General features: G+C 31.8%; 2 protein-coding genes across 6 annotated transcripts in view; one reads left to right on the top strand and one right to left on the bottom strand.

Annotated features, from left to right (window-relative positions):
• Positions 1-9,687, bottom strand: part of LOC110994700 (stress response protein NST1) — a 39,647-nt gene extending 29,960 nt beyond the window's left edge. For all 4 annotated transcript variants that reach the window (XM_022261499.2, XM_022261500.2, XM_022261501.2 and 1 more), the window contains exons 1-2: positions 9,477-9,687; positions 700-875 (exon numbers count right to left, since the gene is read on the bottom strand). In XM_022261499.2, the coding sequence (XP_022117191.2) occupies positions 700-875; positions 9,477-9,522 (222 nt within the window). In that variant the 5' untranslated portion in view covers positions 9,523-9,687. The remainder of the gene's footprint in view (positions 1-699; positions 876-9,476) is intronic.
• A 2,260-nt stretch (positions 9,688-11,947) lies between these two features.
• The window catches only part of LOC110994713, a 41,288-nt gene continuing 33,592 nt past the window's right edge, over positions 11,948-19,643 (top strand). For both annotated transcript variants that reach the window (XM_022261519.2, XM_022261520.2), the window contains exon 1: positions 11,948-12,187. In XM_022261519.2, coding sequence (XP_022117211.2) covers positions 12,136-12,187 — 52 coding nt within the window. In that variant the 5' untranslated portion in view covers positions 11,948-12,135. The remainder of the gene's footprint in view (positions 12,188-19,643) is intronic.

Raw genomic sequence — 19,643 nt, forward strand, 5'->3', positions numbered from 1 at the left:
TGCATTAAGTGCTATTTGATTAGATTTCTATGCATACAGCTGGAAGTGAAAAAAAAGCTTAGTTACTTCTTGCCGCGTATTGTTTTCGATTCGGGAAATTTCCATAAGTAAATTAAAAGGCTACGCACTTTCGAACCTTCTGGAAAAATTGATGTTGCCGACTTCTACGAGTAAAAAAATAAACGAACGAATAAAAAAACGAACAAATCTTACATGAACCGCTGTTTAATAAAGAATTATGTTACAATCGCAATTGATATTTGTGGAACTATTTCGTGAACAGACTCACCCGTTCACAAATTTTTAATTTACACTTTATCCTCGATCACATTTAATAGCTTCACTTTCCAATTTTCTAATTTTCACTATCGTACGTAAACGCGTATATTATAACTGGAGTGGAGAAAGTTACATGCACTTTACCGTACGCAAAAGCCGACGGGCATTGTAATATTTAGTGTACATTGCGCTTTACTTCCAGCACTTAAAACGATTACATGGAACCATTTATAACTTTAAATACGCGACTCGAACATTTCTGAATTAATTTTAATTGCATATACTTGTTTAACATTTCGCTCCAAAACCATTCAACCATCTAAAAATATACCAAATAGGTTAACAGTAGTTAACTTCCAATGCCCCGAAGCGAGTTTAACCATCCACCTTACACCATAATCCCATCACAAATTCCCTCACCTGTTGCCGTCTGTCATCGTCTCTTGCGCGCTGATCCGCCTGCCTCTTCCGCCTGTCTTCATCTCTCTTCTCGCGTTGCGCCTGGGCAGCGGCCGCATGCGCTCTCAACTCGTCTAGACGCTTTCTTTGTTCCGCCTCGCGTCGCTCGCGCGCTAATCTTGCTCGGTCAAGGGCCTCTGTGGATTAAAAGCTCTTAATTAACACTTAATAAATATTTTATTTGCTCCAGTCACAAATTTATTGTATTAAAATTCTATTATGGATAAGATAAAACTAGATATCATGGTAACTGTTTCACTTAAAAATATATTTAAACATTTCAAACTTTTCGTCTCCCAAAAATCCCAAGCCATGCTAAGATTGCTGTATAATGTTGAGAATGAGCAATTACGTCTTATTTACCAACTAATCGATGACGATGCTAAAGAGATTGTACTCATAAGCAAATAAGAATGCACAGAATAAGAAATCATACAAGCCATTATTGCGTAAGAGATGCATTACGACTGTCTCGAGAGGAACAAATGTATCAAACCGCACAGTACTTGCAAATCGAAACGTGAGGTAAGCGTACGATCATTATTAGTTCAGATGAATGCGTTCTTCGCTGTACTACAACTAAGTTCTAAATTTTTTTAAGCCTTTAGCGTGCCACTCTCATCCCTGATATCGTAGCTTTGAACTCTGACTGAACCAACGGACTTTCTGTGCACATCTGTGACCCAAAAAGTCAACGGCGTGTGTCACGCGCCTATTAGAAAAAAAAAACCAAAATGGATACAAAAATCTGAGGCCCAGATAATTTTTTGGGAAACGACTATTGTAAACATAATGTTTCCCAAACTTAAAATGATAAAATAGGAAATATTTATTAACGGTTAGTACTTTCTTCATTAACTTAACGTCGAAACAGACCATTTTAAAAATAATTTTTATTACTCGTTACAAATCGGGCGTAAGTGAAAGTAGTAATAAAATTGTCTTGATCGTTAAAAATAAGTTACTGTTGAAAAGCCAAACTAGGTTATAATACTGTGAAAACGTTCTTAACGCATCAGACCCGAAAACTTAATATAGCAATAGCTAAGTCTAAATAAAAAAACATGTCCCGCATCGCAACGATTACAGTTAATTCTTAAAGTATTCACAATAATTGCATCCTTCTACAATCTAGATGATTACCAAATGATTGATGACGCTCTTTATGGAATGCGGACAGAACATAGTATGCACATAGTAGTTTAATTGTATTAAAAGTTACAATATTAAAAAAAATAGTAATACATTATTAAATTTCAACTTACGGATTTTAAATCTAAACATATTTCAAAGTGATTAATACTTTTAATAGAATATTTATTTTAAGCTTTGTTGTCTATTAAGTCGACTGAGCTTTTGTTTAGAGTTTAGACTTTATTACTAATGATAATTTATTGCCCCGTGCAGAGAGGCTTAATCACTTTTCTTGCAAAGCAAAGTCTAGTTAGACTCACACAAATTAACTCTATCTCAGAATAAATTGTTTTCTAACTTTCCTTGCGTGTTACTGGTGTCCAATTAAAGATACAACTACTCAGATAACTGGCAATTAATTTATGCCCTTAACAATCGAATGCCCTAATTCTTAACACGCTCAGAGTATGGGTCATGTACCCGTTTGGTGTATCACTCATATGATTTAGATTCAATGATTTCCATTTGTTGATCTTTTAGAAATTCTGCAAATTAACACCTCACATCAATGATTGGTCCGCAAAGGGATGAGACATTAAGAAATACTATTCAATTGATTACATAGATTTTATTAGGTTAAAAACTATCTTGCCTAAATTTCCTATGATAAATTCGCATTGTTCATTTTTAATTAAAAATACTGTCCCTTCGGCACAGCTTTACACAGCTCCACGTCTACAACGTCCGACAACGTAGTACATAATGTAAAGTAATAATTTACCTAGACAGAAGTCTGTGCAAAAGGGTTATTTGATCCTTATAAAGGACAACTTTTTGTTCACAACAGACGAACTCCCTAATTCCAGCTAGTAGCTAACATATTGATCCCTCACGCCCACTCAGTACGTCATTGGTAAAACATGTCAATGCAACATTTTGAAACTTATAACTGTGTAGGTTTAATTAATGCATAACTACATATGCAGATAAGATTTAGACACTTCACCTTCACCTTTGAATATTTGTTTAGAATTGTGAGGTTTCCTTGAATTTTCTAGAAATTTCCTTAACGCTCAAGTTATTCAAGTGCAATCAAATTATAGCGATTTAGGTCTTTGTATATTTCTTTATAAAAAGTAAGCAAGCGAAATCGCAGTTAAATATTGGTTAATATATTTACTTTATAACCTTAGCATTGCCGTGATCCACAAAAATCTATTTAAAAATATTATCTTCTAAACTACTTACTACTAAATGGGGAAACAAAACTTTTACAGATTGTTTTCATTATACTCAAAACTATAATAATTGAAACGTCCTGAACGTATGAAGACACCTTTATTAACAATACAATAATATTTTTATAAGCACCACAAACGATGGAATGCATCCATTCATTGGACAGTCGGATACTATGAATACCGTAAACAAAGCGTTTCATACGCGTGGAATTTGTTTAGCTATTTTTATCTTCGTGCGTAATTAAATACTAAAATCTGTTACAGCTTCAGTGTGCACTTCCTCATTTCTTTTTCATTCCACATCATTTAAGATTTTACTGCCACCGTACAAGTTAGCGGGCCTAACAAATTAAACATACGTAAACATGTTTGCTCCCATGTCCCAAGTTTACTCGAATATATGCATTTTTACTTTATCATGTAATATATTTATGGTTTTAAAAACCAAGCGGGTAAGCTACTCTGTGTATTAAATTATAGAGATTTTCTCCTAGCAGGCTTCACGAGCCGAAATCCATGCTGAGTTTTCGTATAATGTTGTTAAAAGTTTGCGACTTCCGCGCATACAAGCAAGAATATCGTTAGGTTCACAAAGGGTTTCATCGTTAGGTAGACGATATTTATCGCATTTGGCACTTACAAAATGCCGAATTCACGGTATAAGTGTGTGGTACGGGAAATCTGGTGTGGCAATTACCACAATATAAGTACAAACTCGAGATATACATATATATATATACATATTGTAATAATTGCTATACAAACATATCTTCTATATTTAATCATCTATTGCATATAAAAATTATCTCCATGGTCATTCCTGTAGTAGATATAGGGAAGTCTATCGGTATGGGGAGATAAACGTTATCTTTTATTGGAGTTAGACATGCATCGAGTAATGGCTTAAGTTTTTGTATGATCAGTATATTATTTCGTCGAATAAATATATTTCCGTAAAGAGATCCGTGCGTATTTGGAATCGCTATATTTTGCCAAGAGAATGAAGTACTAAAGCATAACTTGTATACCATGACCTTAAATTCATAAGTAGCCACCTTGCTCAATAATTTAACATCATTAGTAATACGCATCTTTTAAGTAATTATAATCTCGAAGTGAGCGCAAATAACGTTGAGTCTAGCCATTTCGACCAGGAGTTTTTGTCTGGTTCAATGACAGTGCCTCGTCATGTTGCTTACGGTAAAAGTGCAGATTCATTTGAATTCTTTGTCGGCCTGCATTTCAAGTACAGATTATTTACTAAACATTTGAAAACTACAATATTAAATTTTCAATAATTTAAAAGTTTGTCTCGTACGGTTTCGGCATTCAGGTAGTAATTTCTTTAAAAAATACAATCATAAATTGAATATTGGTGAAAAGATCTCACATCTTCATGTTGTTAAAAATCAAATTATGTTTGAATTTCTTTAGTTGAGTTTTCCAATGAGATCTTGATATCTTTAGTAAAGCTAACCTACTTTACAATCTGTCAAAAGCTTCTTCGTCTTTCACTCCAAACCTTGTCTATCCTCAGGCAATTCCATTTTGACCTCGTCTTCAATAAGAACCGGGACAGGTTTCTATAGGACGGTCCCATTCGTGCAATAAATGTTTGTATGCGTAATAGTTGGCACTTTATGCAGTCCGTTAACCACCGTATCAAAACCGCATGTCAACCCACAACCGTATAGAAAATTATGGCAACGTTCTATTGATTTGCAATAACTGTTTTCTACAATGGTACGATAAGTAGAATAATATAAAATCTCTTATCGTACGTACTATTGAAATTCAGAACAGTCAACCTGTAATAATGAGTTACGAAATATAAATAAATAAATCAGTGGCGCTACAACCTTTTTGGTCTTGACCTCAGATTTTTGAATCTGTTTCATGATCATTTTTAAATGTAATAGGCAAGTAGGTGATCAGCTTCCAATGCCTGACACACGTCATCGACTTTTCGGGTCCAAGACATGTCGGTTTCCTCACGATGTTTTCCTTCACCGTTCCAGCAAATGTTAAATACGCACATAGAAAGTCCATTGGTTCACAGCCGGGAATCGAATCTAGGACCTCAGGTATGAGAGTCGCACGCTGAAGCCACTAGGCCAACACTGCTCTGCGCGAAATATACATAGTTTGAAGTAAATAACTTCAACAGTTACAATTGCTACAGTTAAATAATTTTTGCCTGATAAAAAGACTTTTATCTCCATGCAATGAATTATTTATTTGTCCAATGATCGCTAATTCAATGCGAGATTGCAGCGTATAGATTGGCATCTCTTCCTTGACTAACATGGCAAATACGCGTCATACTGACAACATTGTTGACGCACTCACGAATTAAACTAAGAAGTTTAAGTTTATACTTATTGATTCACAATATGGTTTCGTTTGTGCGAGTGTCATTTGTTTTTAATCGTAGCTTCAGAATTTATCAGAAGAGCAACTGGAATCAATATGCTGCGTACATTAATCTTTAAGCAACAAGAAAAGTCAGTATTGTTATATCTTTAAACCGTAATTATTTTTTAGTAGGGAATCGAAGTAATCGTTGTTGGATAAAAAGTAATTTTGTTACGGAATAATTTAATTTTTCAGGCATTACGCCATTTCTTATTAGCATTCATTATATCTGTGGGCATCAATATGCAATGCCTACCGTTTCCGACTAGCTTAACTCATTGACACCTACGCAAACCTAACTCTTATTACAATGTATTAAGGATGAATAACAAAATTGTACGTTACATCAATCAAATTTCATCTCTATATACCGGTTATTTAGTTGGATTTTGTATTATCAACAGCTCAGTTGATTGAACCTAAGACAAGGTCACATTACCTAATAAGAAATTGTCATATTTGAGTGTTGAAGTACTATAATGCCTTTTGTTGCAAGGTGTATGTGAATTTACAAATAGGTATCTACGAGAAATCACTAGTATACATATGTAGTAGTCCTCGATATTAAGCTAAATATTAAAGATGTGCTGGTTGTATCAATGCTTTTTCAATATTACTTAATTAAATTTTAAAGATAGGAGAATTCATTTCTAGATTTATTAGATTAAATGTTTTCTTTTCCAGGAATCAAGACCAGAGCCCAGATGATACACATGGAAGCCCAGGGTTGATTGACAACTATATACAACTTGTAAAAGAGGAAAAATCCTAAGTTCAGCTATTATGCGTCACACTACATTTACCATTACGGATTTAAACGTCTATTGTCTAGTTCTCTATCAAAGGAATGCTTTAACGAGCTAAGAGCGAATCTATATCGCGATCTTGAGTTCAAGGTCATTTCTCGAGATAAAAAACCAGTTTTCTGTTTGTGCATCTCACCTTGACGCCCTTTTTATAGAGGCTCTACTATGGCATTTGTTAGATTGTCTATGACCTAGAGATAACCAAATGAACATAACGATTCTTTAAAGGCCTAGGGAGCCGTGTTATATTGTGAGCCTTTTCAGAGTATCAGCCAAGTCTACGTTTAAAAAAATGTACAACTTTGACAATTTCATATTCAGTTTTAGGGAAGTAAATCAGGAATTTCCAACAAAGTTTTGTATTAATTAAATGAATCTTACACCATCACAATCTTACTCCATATACTATGCATTGTATAATAATTTTTCATTGTAATATTGTGGGCATAAAATGTTCAATAAAGTATGTTTTCTTGTTAATAAATTTAATTGAAACTGACTTATTAATTCTAGAATATTTGTTTTTATAGGTATGAAAAAGTTTTTACATTTTCAACTTGGATTCATAGGCCATTATGGCACTGACATCTTTATGCTAAATTGTTCATATTCTATAGCTTAAGTTTAAATCTATTGTCTAAATCTTTACTTACATTAGCTTATCCAGTCATATAATAAGTGTTTGTTGATGACACTCATATACTTAAATTGATGTATTATATTTTGAGAAACTAAGTTTTCATAGGAATCACCTAATTCAACCTAAACCAAGTAATTTAATGACTCCTCAAAGATTATTCCATAGGGTTAGTTTAGTATTAGGTTAGACATAGCAGTTTTATCTTTAGCTGCTGGCTGAAGGTCAAGAGATTTGACCCTGGACAGATTTTCTTTCTAAAATGGCAATTAACACTGGCCCATTGGTCACAAGCCTACATCATTAAAAAGAAAAATAATCAATAGGGTTCAGAAATATGACTGCCCCAAATTAGACTTAGGAATATACACATGATTCCTAACTATAATTCCACAAAGGAGTGGAATTCCCAATAAGTTTAAATATAGAATTCCTCTTTTTTAGTGTTATGAACAAGGGACACCACTGATGCCAGAATCTGTGATACTACTTAAATGTAAAACTTAAATAAATAGGAACAAAGTTTATTTAATATTCTGATAAGTACCTATTTTTAATAAAATGTTTGTTATTGTAAATGAAAATATGTATGTTATAGTACTTACATTATGTTTATTGGTAATGTAAATTCCAAAATAAGAAACCTTTTTTCCAATAAAATTTACTATGCTTTTAGAAAATTCTAAATAATCAATTAAGTATCATCTGTATCATTTGGCAGTTGAGGGCATTTAAAAAAAAATACAAGCTGAGCAGTCAATACTCTAATAATGGTATTTGTACATATTAATCACCCTGATAAGCAATTAATTTGTCATGCATGAGAGTCATCAGCATTCTTAGGTATAATTACAATATAAGAATGGTCTTGTTTATAAAGACAGGTGTAAATTTTAAGTACATATATAAGTTTTTGTCTGCAAGTCTCTTAAGAATGACACATTTCTAAAAAGCATATAGTAATTAATTATTAAAAAATATGTACCTCATATATAATATGTATTCACTCTTTTGTAGGAATTTATAATTAGAACATATAAAATATTTAATTTGGTTAAAGTACAGATAACACACCCTTCATTCTTTGGCAAAGTTGTGGACTTTCGATAAAAGTTTAGACATGGATTAATGGGCCACATAGTATTTAATATGCCACATGCATGTGCTACATAGTTGACATTCATAAAAAAATTGAGACCAGGTGCGTCACATTAGTTTAGTAAAATTTAATCAAAATTATTTTAATCAGTATAAATTAAATTGTGAATTCCAAAATAAACAGAATAAGATAGGCACATTAAATATGCAAGATTTGGTTTTGTCACTCTAATGTTCTATCACACCCAAACATTATTACCATGTTTACATTTTTAACCATGACTCAAGGTGTGTAGGATGAATATGGCAATAGATACAAAATTTAAAGAATTTCTATAGTATTTTATAATAAATTTCATTATGAAAACTTAAATGTATTCTTATATGTATATAAATACATATTTATATTCATACAAGTATCTGAGAAAATTATTTTATGATTTTGACAAGATGGTTAAACATCTAATTTAAAATCTAAAACCTGATATGTACCCTATCTATAATATCACAGACGTTATAGTTTAGTCAAGTTTTAAAACAATTATTTAATCCCTGGTGTAGTATGAAATGAGAGAAAATTTTAAAGATATTTTCTGCACACATTATATTATTATCTGATGTGCTAAATATTATGTCCTTCAGTCTCAGCTATCTAGACTTTACTTAGCCTAAAATCTAGATAAAATTGTGTACCTGACTAAAGCCCATTTACTGAAATTATTTTAGTAAAGTTATAAATTTAAGATACCAGTATGTTATTATATAACAAAATACTTTTTAAGCAGATAACAATGTAATTGTGAAGGTTTAATAAAATATGATGATAAAACAAAACTACATAAATGAGTATACAGTGCACACTGCATGTATACAATATTGGGTTGATAAAAATAGATAAGATAAAGTAGAAAGTACGCAAATAATTGCAAAAAGTACGTCTTACGTCAGAATAGTGCTCCTATTAATGTTAACAGTTATTGCTATGTCTCAAATATTCATCATTCTATGTGAATTTTAGCTAAAAATTTACATTGACAGACAAAACATCAAAAACATCTGCATATAGCATAACATTCCATTTTTCGAGGATATCATCGGCGAAAGTAATATCGATAACCAACTCTTTAAACTCTGAAGGTCCATACCCCCTGCGTTCATATCACATTCCTGCGCACTCTTCACCGTCTGGCAGCCGTTTTGCTAATTATAGAACATACCAAGACGTCAAAAGTCGTCCAAATGAAGATGAAAAACAAAACATCAGCCTGCGTCGGCCACAACCCACTGCGGACGTTCTCGAAAACTGAATACAAATTCACTACGTGGGGCCACGACGCGGTTTAGGGTTAGATGATTTTGATCACATTTCACACTTAACTATCACGTATCGATTAAAAAACACAATACCTTTACTTTCAGCTTTTTCGGTAATATCTTTCACGTCATCAACCATCTTGCTCGATGACAGTCACACACTTTGTACACTTTTTTATTCGAACATATTTTGAAAACTCATACTTCGTTCACTATTTTCAGCCAGACGGCTAGCCGATCTATACAACGCACAACGCAACGCTTCGTTCCGTTCACTGCCAACGACGTATGGACGGCGAGTGGCAAGCTAATGACAATTGTCATATGTCATTTAGCTGACATATATACAATACAGATACATGTAAAAAACTCAATTAAATATAAAATAATAAAAGTTTTAGTTACTAGGGTTTCAAAATACAGTACTCGTTATAAATATGCATGAAAGTTTTATTCAATTAAAAACATGTTAAAAGAAATTTCAGTACAAAATTGTTTTCAGCGCCATCTTCAATAAGCCATTATAGCTACGTTGTCTTAATAAAGTAAAGTAAAGTTCGTAAAGTTTTAATACACATTAGTTTTATTTTCCGTACAAAGATGGTACTTTATTAACTAATTATAGTCTATATTCATATTTCATCATTTTATTAGTATGTAATTCGTACTTAAATAAATAAACCAAAAAACACAATTTATTTTAAAAAAATACCGTGCTAAGCTCAGTCCTGCGGGTACTATATATATAAATTTAGTATAATTATACGTTTAAGATAGCATCGCTTATTTAACAATTTTACATAAAAGTTTACTATCCTATTTCCCTATCTTCACGACTATAGAACAATGTGCGTAGACTACGCTACGCATGGATATAATACAATGAATATAGGTACTGGGCCCCATTGGCTATACTCAAGAAATAACTAGTGACCCGCCCCAGCTTCGCACGGGTGTAATGCTGATGAAAAGCAGGTTTTTATTATGTATTGTTATTTCCGTCACTGAAAAGCTCCGATAATATACGCGTTCGATCGCTGCTAAATAAGCTGTAATGGGCTGTATAGATCTATATTAAATGAACAACGTATTCAAGGTATTTAATTGGTTAAGGATTAATGCTGTATTGGTTAAAATCGCTTCGAAAATTAGCCATTATTTGTCGTAAAAAGTAAAAAGTTATTGTGGGTTATCCATAAGAGATAGACATATACCATCACGGACTTTTCTGTAGACCTAAATAATGTACAATACTTAGTACATTATTTTTATAAAACTCGTAGGGTTCAGCCTGCGTTTGCAATGTAAGCGGAAAAAAATGTAATTATTTACGACATCACATTAGAAACCTCAAAAATAACAGTACTTCTCCACTATTTAATAGATGTTATTATACATATAAACCTTCTTCTTGAATCACTCTATCTATTAAAAAAACCGCATAAAAATCCGTTGCGTAGTTTCAAAGATTTAAGCATACAAAGGGACATAGGGACAGAGAAAGCGACTTTGTTTTAAACTATGTAGTGATGATGATGATGATGATATATCCCTATTCCTTAGCTTCAGTAGCGCGTTTAGCGAGATCACAATTATTTGTATTTTGTGCATTTAGCTTGTTACAAAATAGAATTGACTTTGAAGTGACACAAGTAGGTAAAACATCATGGAAATTAATTATAAAAAATTTAGTCGATGTTCAGCAACAGCATATCTCGTAATGGAATTTCGCTGTTGGCCTGAAGGGGTTTGAAAACTCAGCTCAAGTTGTTTGGTAGCATACATAATATATGCGTCAGCATCCCTGCACCTCTGCAAGCATTGTACCCGGCCACCCCCAGCTTTATAAATCAGGGTAAATTGGCCTTGAAGGAATTGGCCCTGAGCCAAGGTCCATTCCATATCATTCGTGGCCGCAGAGGGCCGTGCGTTTGAACGGCTGATCGCGTGGCTGGATGCAAACAAGTCTACGCTGTCACCGTGTCCTCCCTCGGGCGATTGCTGATGGGATTTTAGTGGGTATACAAAGTAGCGAGTCTCACATAACCCTTTACCATTGTTTTGCGTAACGCATTTCCCCACGAAAAAAAAGCGCTGTCTGGGCTTTACCACAACTAGGAAGAGGACGTAACCTTCGAGACTGGGGCAGTCGTGGGTGAGACATTTGCCTCTAGGGCGGGACGGAAGCTCACTGGAGCAAGCGGAGTATGGAGTAAAGGACCCTTCCTTCCCCGGTGAAGGTGATTTTTTACTAATCCGAACAGACTGCGCCCGCGGGCTTGAATATTCGGATCAATTAAAATGTGTCGGGGCCTCCTACGGACTTTAGTTATCGGGATAAGGTAGTAGTTGTGGGTGGGAATCTTTTCAGTGTGGCGTCACTACTACATTTTTATAAGTTAATTTGTAATATTTTTTGGCGTTTGGTTATATAAGTGCTTATAGACAATTTCTACACGTAGTAAAGTAATCCTGAATAATTTTAATGTATCATTCGACGCAACAATCTCGATTATAATTATTTTACTTTTAAATCGGTCGAATAACAGGCCCGTTTGCACTAGCGCATGCGTGCAGTAAGCAGTTGACGTTTGACTTTCGAACGGTATTGAGTGATTTGAAAAAGACGAATTTTGGCGGGATATTTGACAGTGACGAAAGATATTAACAATATCGTGAAATGTGTAGATTTTCAACAAATTAAATAATAGTAATGTTATAGCTGTTAGTGAAGGTGCAAATAAAATTAAAAATGAAGTTGCAGTGTTTGTTTGGTGGATTATTATGTCTAACTGCTATGATAGGTGAGTTTCAATAATCAAAGCAAGATAATTAATATTTTATAACATTGATTATAATTTCCAGCTATATATGACAATCAAAGGAACCAATCCGTACAATCGCGTGACTGCAATATTGTCAAGTACTAAATAGGTATTAACAGCTGATTTTAATGAAATAAAGTCGGTATTTATAAATACTTTTTAATAGTTTGAGACATATTAAGGTTATTAATGAAGCAGTTTTCCTTGTTGTTTCAATGATATTACCGATATCTGAACTCTTTACAAACCAAATTTTAATTTGTGTAGGTACACTTTTTTGTGATAAAATAATAAAATAAATATTGAAAACACAAACAAACTAGATCTTGGAAGTGTATCATATGTAATGTTATTATATTAAGCCCTCATAATGAAAACAAGAAAATATAAACTTTGTTTAACTTTTAAAAAATATTAGGAAAATGGTATAGTATAGTATAATAAGGTCCTTTCTTCGTCATTCAAAAGAGTGCCTCATCAATTTCAAATGCCTCAAATAAATATAAGAATATCTTTTTTACTATTATCTCATTATTGCGTGGTTATCTTGCCTCAAGCGTTTTCAAAATTTGGCGAATTCTATTTACATAGATTTACAGGATACGCCAAACAAAAAATTAGAATTATTCCGGTTTACTCAATCTGTTAAAATGCGAGGTAAAATGAAATCCACACTTGTCGTTATAGAATATATAGAATATATATATATATATTTACTATTTTCTCGTTTCATTTATATTATATTCATTTACAAAATTGTCCAGAGCTTAACACCAGTTATATTTTAGTAAAAGTTGTACTTAACGCGTAAATAAAATAGATATTATTTTCCCGTCTCACTTTCATGACAACTCGCATACAGACATATTTTCTAGTATTTTAATTGACCAAGGTTACAAATAGGGTGTTTGTTTTTGTTTTTTATCAACAGAGGATTTATTTAAATATGTGTTTACGTTCAAAGTCATCAACAAGGCCGATTTAGATTTGTAATATTATACACATAAAGGTTTTTAGTACGAATGGCTTCTGTATTCATATAGAATTACCTCTTCTCGATTTTATTAAACGATCAATTTTGTTTTCGTAGAAGACTTTCGTCAGCAATACTTAACATACTTAAAGCTGAGTGTGGCCCAGTATTTCTTATATATAAGCTTTATTTGAAGTCTTATATTTATGCTTTAAACAAATAATAGTTTTTTTTCTTTCTTTCACATATGGTTTGTATAGTAAGAATCAAGTCTTGTATGTAAAACATTGGCATTCAATTCGTAATTTCAAATTAAGCGCAAGCACGAAGATAATTCGTTTGTACATGAGCATGAAATGTATGCTGAGAACGATGTACAAGAGAAGTAAATCAACATAATTAATTATGATTTAATTACAAATATTTATTAGTGCGTGAGTCACGTTCTTAACTACACATTTAGTTTATATTGAATTAAAATCGTTCTGTATTAATTTTTTTTATATGAAATACGAAATACGAATTCTTTGAAAGTTTGGTTAATTGCAAATCTTGATACACATTCATTTATTAATGTTACTACAAAGTCATAATGTTAACTCCATATACAATTTATCCAAACTTTCTAGCTCAGAAGAACAATTTATAAGAATCTAAATTTGTCTAAACTATCACTAATCAGTTCACACAATCCTAACGAGCTCTGAATAAAGAATGCCTTTCACTAACGTCTTCCGAACAATGATAGTAGAAAGCAATTTCAGACAAAAACAAACATTTTTACACTGTTATCTACTTAATAAAATAACCCGAAGGCCGGGTATTTGTAAACCAAAACAATCATATACTTGTGAGGATTTTTTGAACTACCCTCAGAATTAATATTAATAATTAATACCCTAAACAGGTTATATATCAAAGATATACCCCAGGATCAACTTGTTTTTTAGGAACCTGGGACCTCCAAGTGATATAAGTTACGTACTGTGTAGAAATGTAGAATATTTAAATAATTAAACAAATACATATAATTATAATCTATTTATAAAACACAAATTTAGTCTTAGGTACTTAAAATGATAATTTAGTTGAAATCTGTGTACTATTTTCATAGTAACGGTTTACACATAGACCGGTATATGACCTTACTTGACATTGTACTACTACCCTACTATTGATAACTATGCATTATTGTTATTGCATGGTTTCGATGAAAGTACATCTATTAAAGCGCAGACAACAGTTTCAAGAATTCTATTGTATACTATTGTGTTCTCGTACAAATAAGATTAAAGTCAAATAACAAGATTATAAATGAGAAAATAAGAAAAAGCCGACGTAAAAGCTCGGTATTTTTTTAAAGAAAAGCAAATCATCAAACAATTCTACAATATTTAAAACAAATATAGCAAATTAATTAGAACTAGCCTGCCCAGCACTACTCCCAGGCCCTTTTATCAAATAGATAATCACTAAGTTTATAGTAAGCCTTTTTACACATCAATAATACATTTCTTAAATTTAATAAAAGGCAGAGATAAAAGAGCCTCAAATATTGTGCTGCCCTGCATCAATTGACATGCACTCTTAGTGAGCATTTAACACTTGGTCGTAATTTCACTTGCTTGTGCAGGAAAATATCTCGAGGAAATTCGCACACCTTAGAGCTAAGTCGACGGCGAGTTCAGATACATAGATAGGGCTGATGTCTGTTTGAAAAAACAAATGATCACCAAATAAATACAGAAACCCCACACCTAAAAGGTTCTAGCGCTACGTTTTGAACGGTGAAGGAACTATGTGTTAAGTATTCAATTGGCTGCTTGATGGCCACGTTATTAACTTAAAGGACATGAATTTTGACATTGTATTTTAAGGACATTGGGTCTAATAAAAAATTTAAAAAAGCTTAATATGTGATAGAATATTACTTTAAAGGCCTGTTTTACAATGTACGGATAAAGTACCAAATAGCTATGCAACACATAAATTATTCGAAAGATAAAAGTTCCGAATAAGATACTTGGCATTTCATGACGAATTTGACAGTCGTGAAACGCAAAAATACTGTTTATCCTACCAATAAGTGATAAATAGCTTATTTGGAACTTATCCGGACATTGTGAAACAGACTCTAAATCTTTCAAATTATATTATATGAAAGGAAGAAGTAATCTGAGCGTAAAATCTAAGAGGTAACCGCGTAACATTAAATTAGAAATTATAGATAATTTAAATAGATTTCTTGAGATAAACGTTGCATGTGAAGCACATATTCTTAAGTGTATGTATTTTTATTACATTGAATTTTTAAAACGTGCATCTTAGACATATCACGCGACTTGATAATTGAAATTTAAGATCTAGTTTCGTTCGATACGTTACGATATTTAACTAAATATAGAATATTAAAAAAATGCAATTATGTAAATTTATGAATGAAATGTGAAATAATAAGATCGGTATAATAAAATAATCAATCATGTAAAACAAATCTGACTTTGTAACTTAGCTAGAAACATACATAGCGGTTAACCTGTACGCCTTGACTTAATTCCCGGTATAATAATAAAATATGTAAATAAATATAAATATTTTTACTTATATAATTATTTAATTTATTTTAAGTTTTTCAGATTGTAGTTTAGTTTTTGTATTTCTGTTTATGTAACACTACATGTAATTTTATGTTTTTGAATAATTAAGTAATTGAGCACGTATTGTACTCTACCCTCAGTTCTTTATTTATTTATTTTTCCGAATGGTATGGAAGAAATTGCCGATAAGACGTTGTATTGTTGTTGTTGTTGAAGTTTATGTAACCGGTTTTTTATAGTAGTTTAATTAGTTTTTAATGTAAAGTAGTGTAAATAAATAAATAATTATATTTTTTTGGGTCGGTAGGTGGAGAAGGCTAAAACAACTTCTCTATGAGATAAAATAGATTACAGGATTATTTTATGAACTATATTTTATTTACTTTAAAACTATCTATACCTGTTTGTCTAAATCGTATAATTCAGTATCATTAATATCTAAATAAATATCTATATTCATATTTGCGCTGTGCTTATGTAATTTTAAAGTTACTTAATCTTCTTTTAGTTAACAAAAGCTAGTTGTAATCCTATACTTTAATGAGCATTACATAATAGTATGTCAAATTGCAATAGATGATCTGTGGCTAAAGCATTGTCTTTTGACCCATAGATCAGAGGGCATATCCGCTTAGAAATGCCAACGATTTTACTCTTGCCTAGCCGTATTTTATTATAATTTCCAAAGCTGTTATAGAGTTTGACATAACCTTTAGTACACAGGTAACTAAGAATTTAAGATCAACATTATTTTAGGTACTTGCCACGGTTTTTAGGACAAGGAAAATTTTAAATTATAGATTTGGCATCATAAATCACAATTTATTGACCATTCACTAAAATAAATAAAATTCTAATAAACTAAACAGTATAATGATTGCTAAAAGATTTCAAATAAAAATTACAACAGGCATCAGTATAATTGTCCATGTTTATAAAACTGAGACACGCCCTGTTTTAATAAATGTGCATGTTTATACACCTGATTGGTTTCGGTAGAATGCGGAAGGACCTCAAAGTCCTCTCTTAACTAACCGAATTATTGCTAGAAAGAGCTCAATATATTAAAATAAAAGTAATATTTGAGAAACTTCTATTTTTATTAAATATTAGCGGATCCGACAGAAGTTGTCTTGCATGATATTTCAATTAAACACTCAGATGTTAAGTGGCAGTATAAATAAATAACCTAGATATCGGCTGCAGCGCCATCTGCCAGGCTGATGAATCCTGGATGGTTTAATCCAGGATTCACAAACGCATCCAAAAAATTCATTTAATTTGTCCGTTTAAGACGAGTTCCGTGATATAAACACGTACAAGTAGAATTATATATAAAAATGCAATGCAATGTAATAATAATTCAATAAAGTTATAAAATACCATAAATTTGATAATGTAACAAGTCAGGATTACTTTATGGTGGTTAAGTATTCGTTAAATTTTCTAATTTCCTGCGCAATTTTCTTACATTTCTAATAACAAAGACAACAAAAAAATAGCGAAATCGGTCCAGCCGTTCACGCGTGGGAAATTTTTAGTCTTAGGTATATATTTATTTGTATAGATTCAATGCACAGAAACCACATGCTAACTACAGATAACTGTCAAACGACGTCTCGCCGCATTAAATTACATATTACGGTGTAATCTACGTAAAATTGTGATGTAGTAACACCTGTGTTCTTCGTTACTGAGGCTGTTTTCACCTAAATTATTCGGAAGACGACCTGTGTCTAATTTGACCACTTTCACTAACGTTTCACTTTTATGACGCGTATTGATAAGCATACGATATGAAAATGGAAGGGCTATAATTTATTGTTATTGGAAGCAAAATTGAATACTTATAATTAATTTTGTAATATATTCACTTAAATTCGAATAAAAGTCAATCTTAATCTTTAGTAAAAACAGTTTTTATTTTAAAATAATCGTTACCACGTACAAGCTTGAAACCACGCCACGTAATTGGTGTAACCCGGAAGTCCAGGGTTGATTTCCGGTTAAACCTGCCATTGTTTTATTTTTGCTTCATAGAAGTGCAATATGACAAACTGATAACAATGGATATAAATCAGTTGAAATTTCTGGGTCTAACTACATTAATGTTAATATAATAGGATTCATATATAACACACACAAACAAAATATATTGATCAGTCGCAAACTGTGTCATGATTTTTTTAAATCTGACTATTGTTATAATCTTATTCCAAATATATTATTTTCTAAAGTACGTTTAGTATAACGTAACATAGTAGAATATATTTATCGCGTGTTCTTAACCATCTGGTATAAGCCTTTTAAAGTAGATTGAGCTTTACCTTTAAATTATATGTTTAATCTCGATTAAATAGCGTTTTACCTTGGTTTAACGGATGCCACTATGTAATAATAAAATGCTACTTAATAATGCCTATATTTACTTAAATTTAATCACCAAACTCGAGAAGGTTGCATAGGTTTTTAATCCTTGACGAGGTTTTTTCGTATGATATTTTTCCCTAGATAATATTCTAATATTTGCAAAAATTTATAATTAAAGTCAAAGTCAAAATTTATTTATTCATATAGGTAACACACGTCAAAAAAAGAAATATTTAATGAATCATTTATGAATTACTGACATGCTAGCGCGAATTTTACAAATTATGGAAGAAGTCCTAGTCGGTACTTATTGGTAAGTTTTTCTAAATCTCTCCTCTAATCCCATCAATTTTTAAAAAGCCGTCCTCGCACTCGTGAGCCCTCTGAAATTGAAAGTGTCCATAACATCAGGTGAGCCTCCTGCCCGTTTTACCCTGTCCTATAAGAAATAAAATAATTAATTATTCATTCATTGCAAGTCGGTATTTTGCATATTAAAGAAAATCTTAGATTTTTTTCGTCAAATTCTAAACGATTGTACAGTGTAGTTGTCAAGGACGACGTAATGTGATGAAAACAAGCGATTATTGCATTAAAATCCCACGGTATCAACGTCTCTGCATATAAATTGGTGCCGTACTACGCCCGAGACCTCACGTAATCTAGGTATTTATTGAAGGTCGATGTCTTGGTAAAAAACACGTAAAACAATTTTCTTGAGTTATATGTTTCTAGTACAAAAGCATGTCGTTGATGATAATGTTTAATGTTTAAAGAACTTTATTTCTCATTCCAAAAAAAATATAGTCTATTTACATGAGAAACTTAATATTAATATTAATATATATATATACGTGCGAGATACACGTCGCCATAAGCCGTCTTTATTTCAAATTATATATATAATTGATCAAATGATCAATTGCTTCTTCTCATTTATGGAACTTAAAATAAAAGAAGTATATACGTACTACTCTCAATAGGCGTTACCGCTCTATGTTTTGATAATTTCCAACCTATACCCAACTCGGGTGTCAAAAGGTTTTCTTAGATATGTTGATTTTGTTATTTTTTCTTCACCGTAAAATCCAAAACCGCGTACAAAAATATACAACCGCGTCGCGGTTAAGGCGCGCCGTACTATGCTAACGTAGTGTTCACTATGATAAGTTTTTAATGATAATCTTTATTCTTGTAATATATATATATATATATATATATAAATTATCTATGAATTTAAATCACTACTCCGTATTGTCTTTCGTTTTCGGCTGTCAAATGAAAACTACAATTTTAGTAAATTGTGGTTTAAACTGCATGTGAGTATTTTTTCTTAATGATAATTAATTAATTTACATATGAAGGGCATTATTGATATGTAATTTAATTTAAAAAAACCGCTTAGTGTAGTTTTACATACCTATTTAAGAAAATTGAGAAATATAAACTTTTTTACTTTTCACCATCGATGACGAGTTTACCAACAAAAAAGGTT

The sequence above is a fragment of the Pieris rapae genome, chromosome 6 (assembly GCF_905147795.1).
Source record: "Pieris rapae chromosome 6, ilPieRapa1.1, whole genome shotgun sequence".
NCBI lineage: Eukaryota > Metazoa > Arthropoda > Insecta > Lepidoptera > Pieridae > Pieris > Pieris rapae.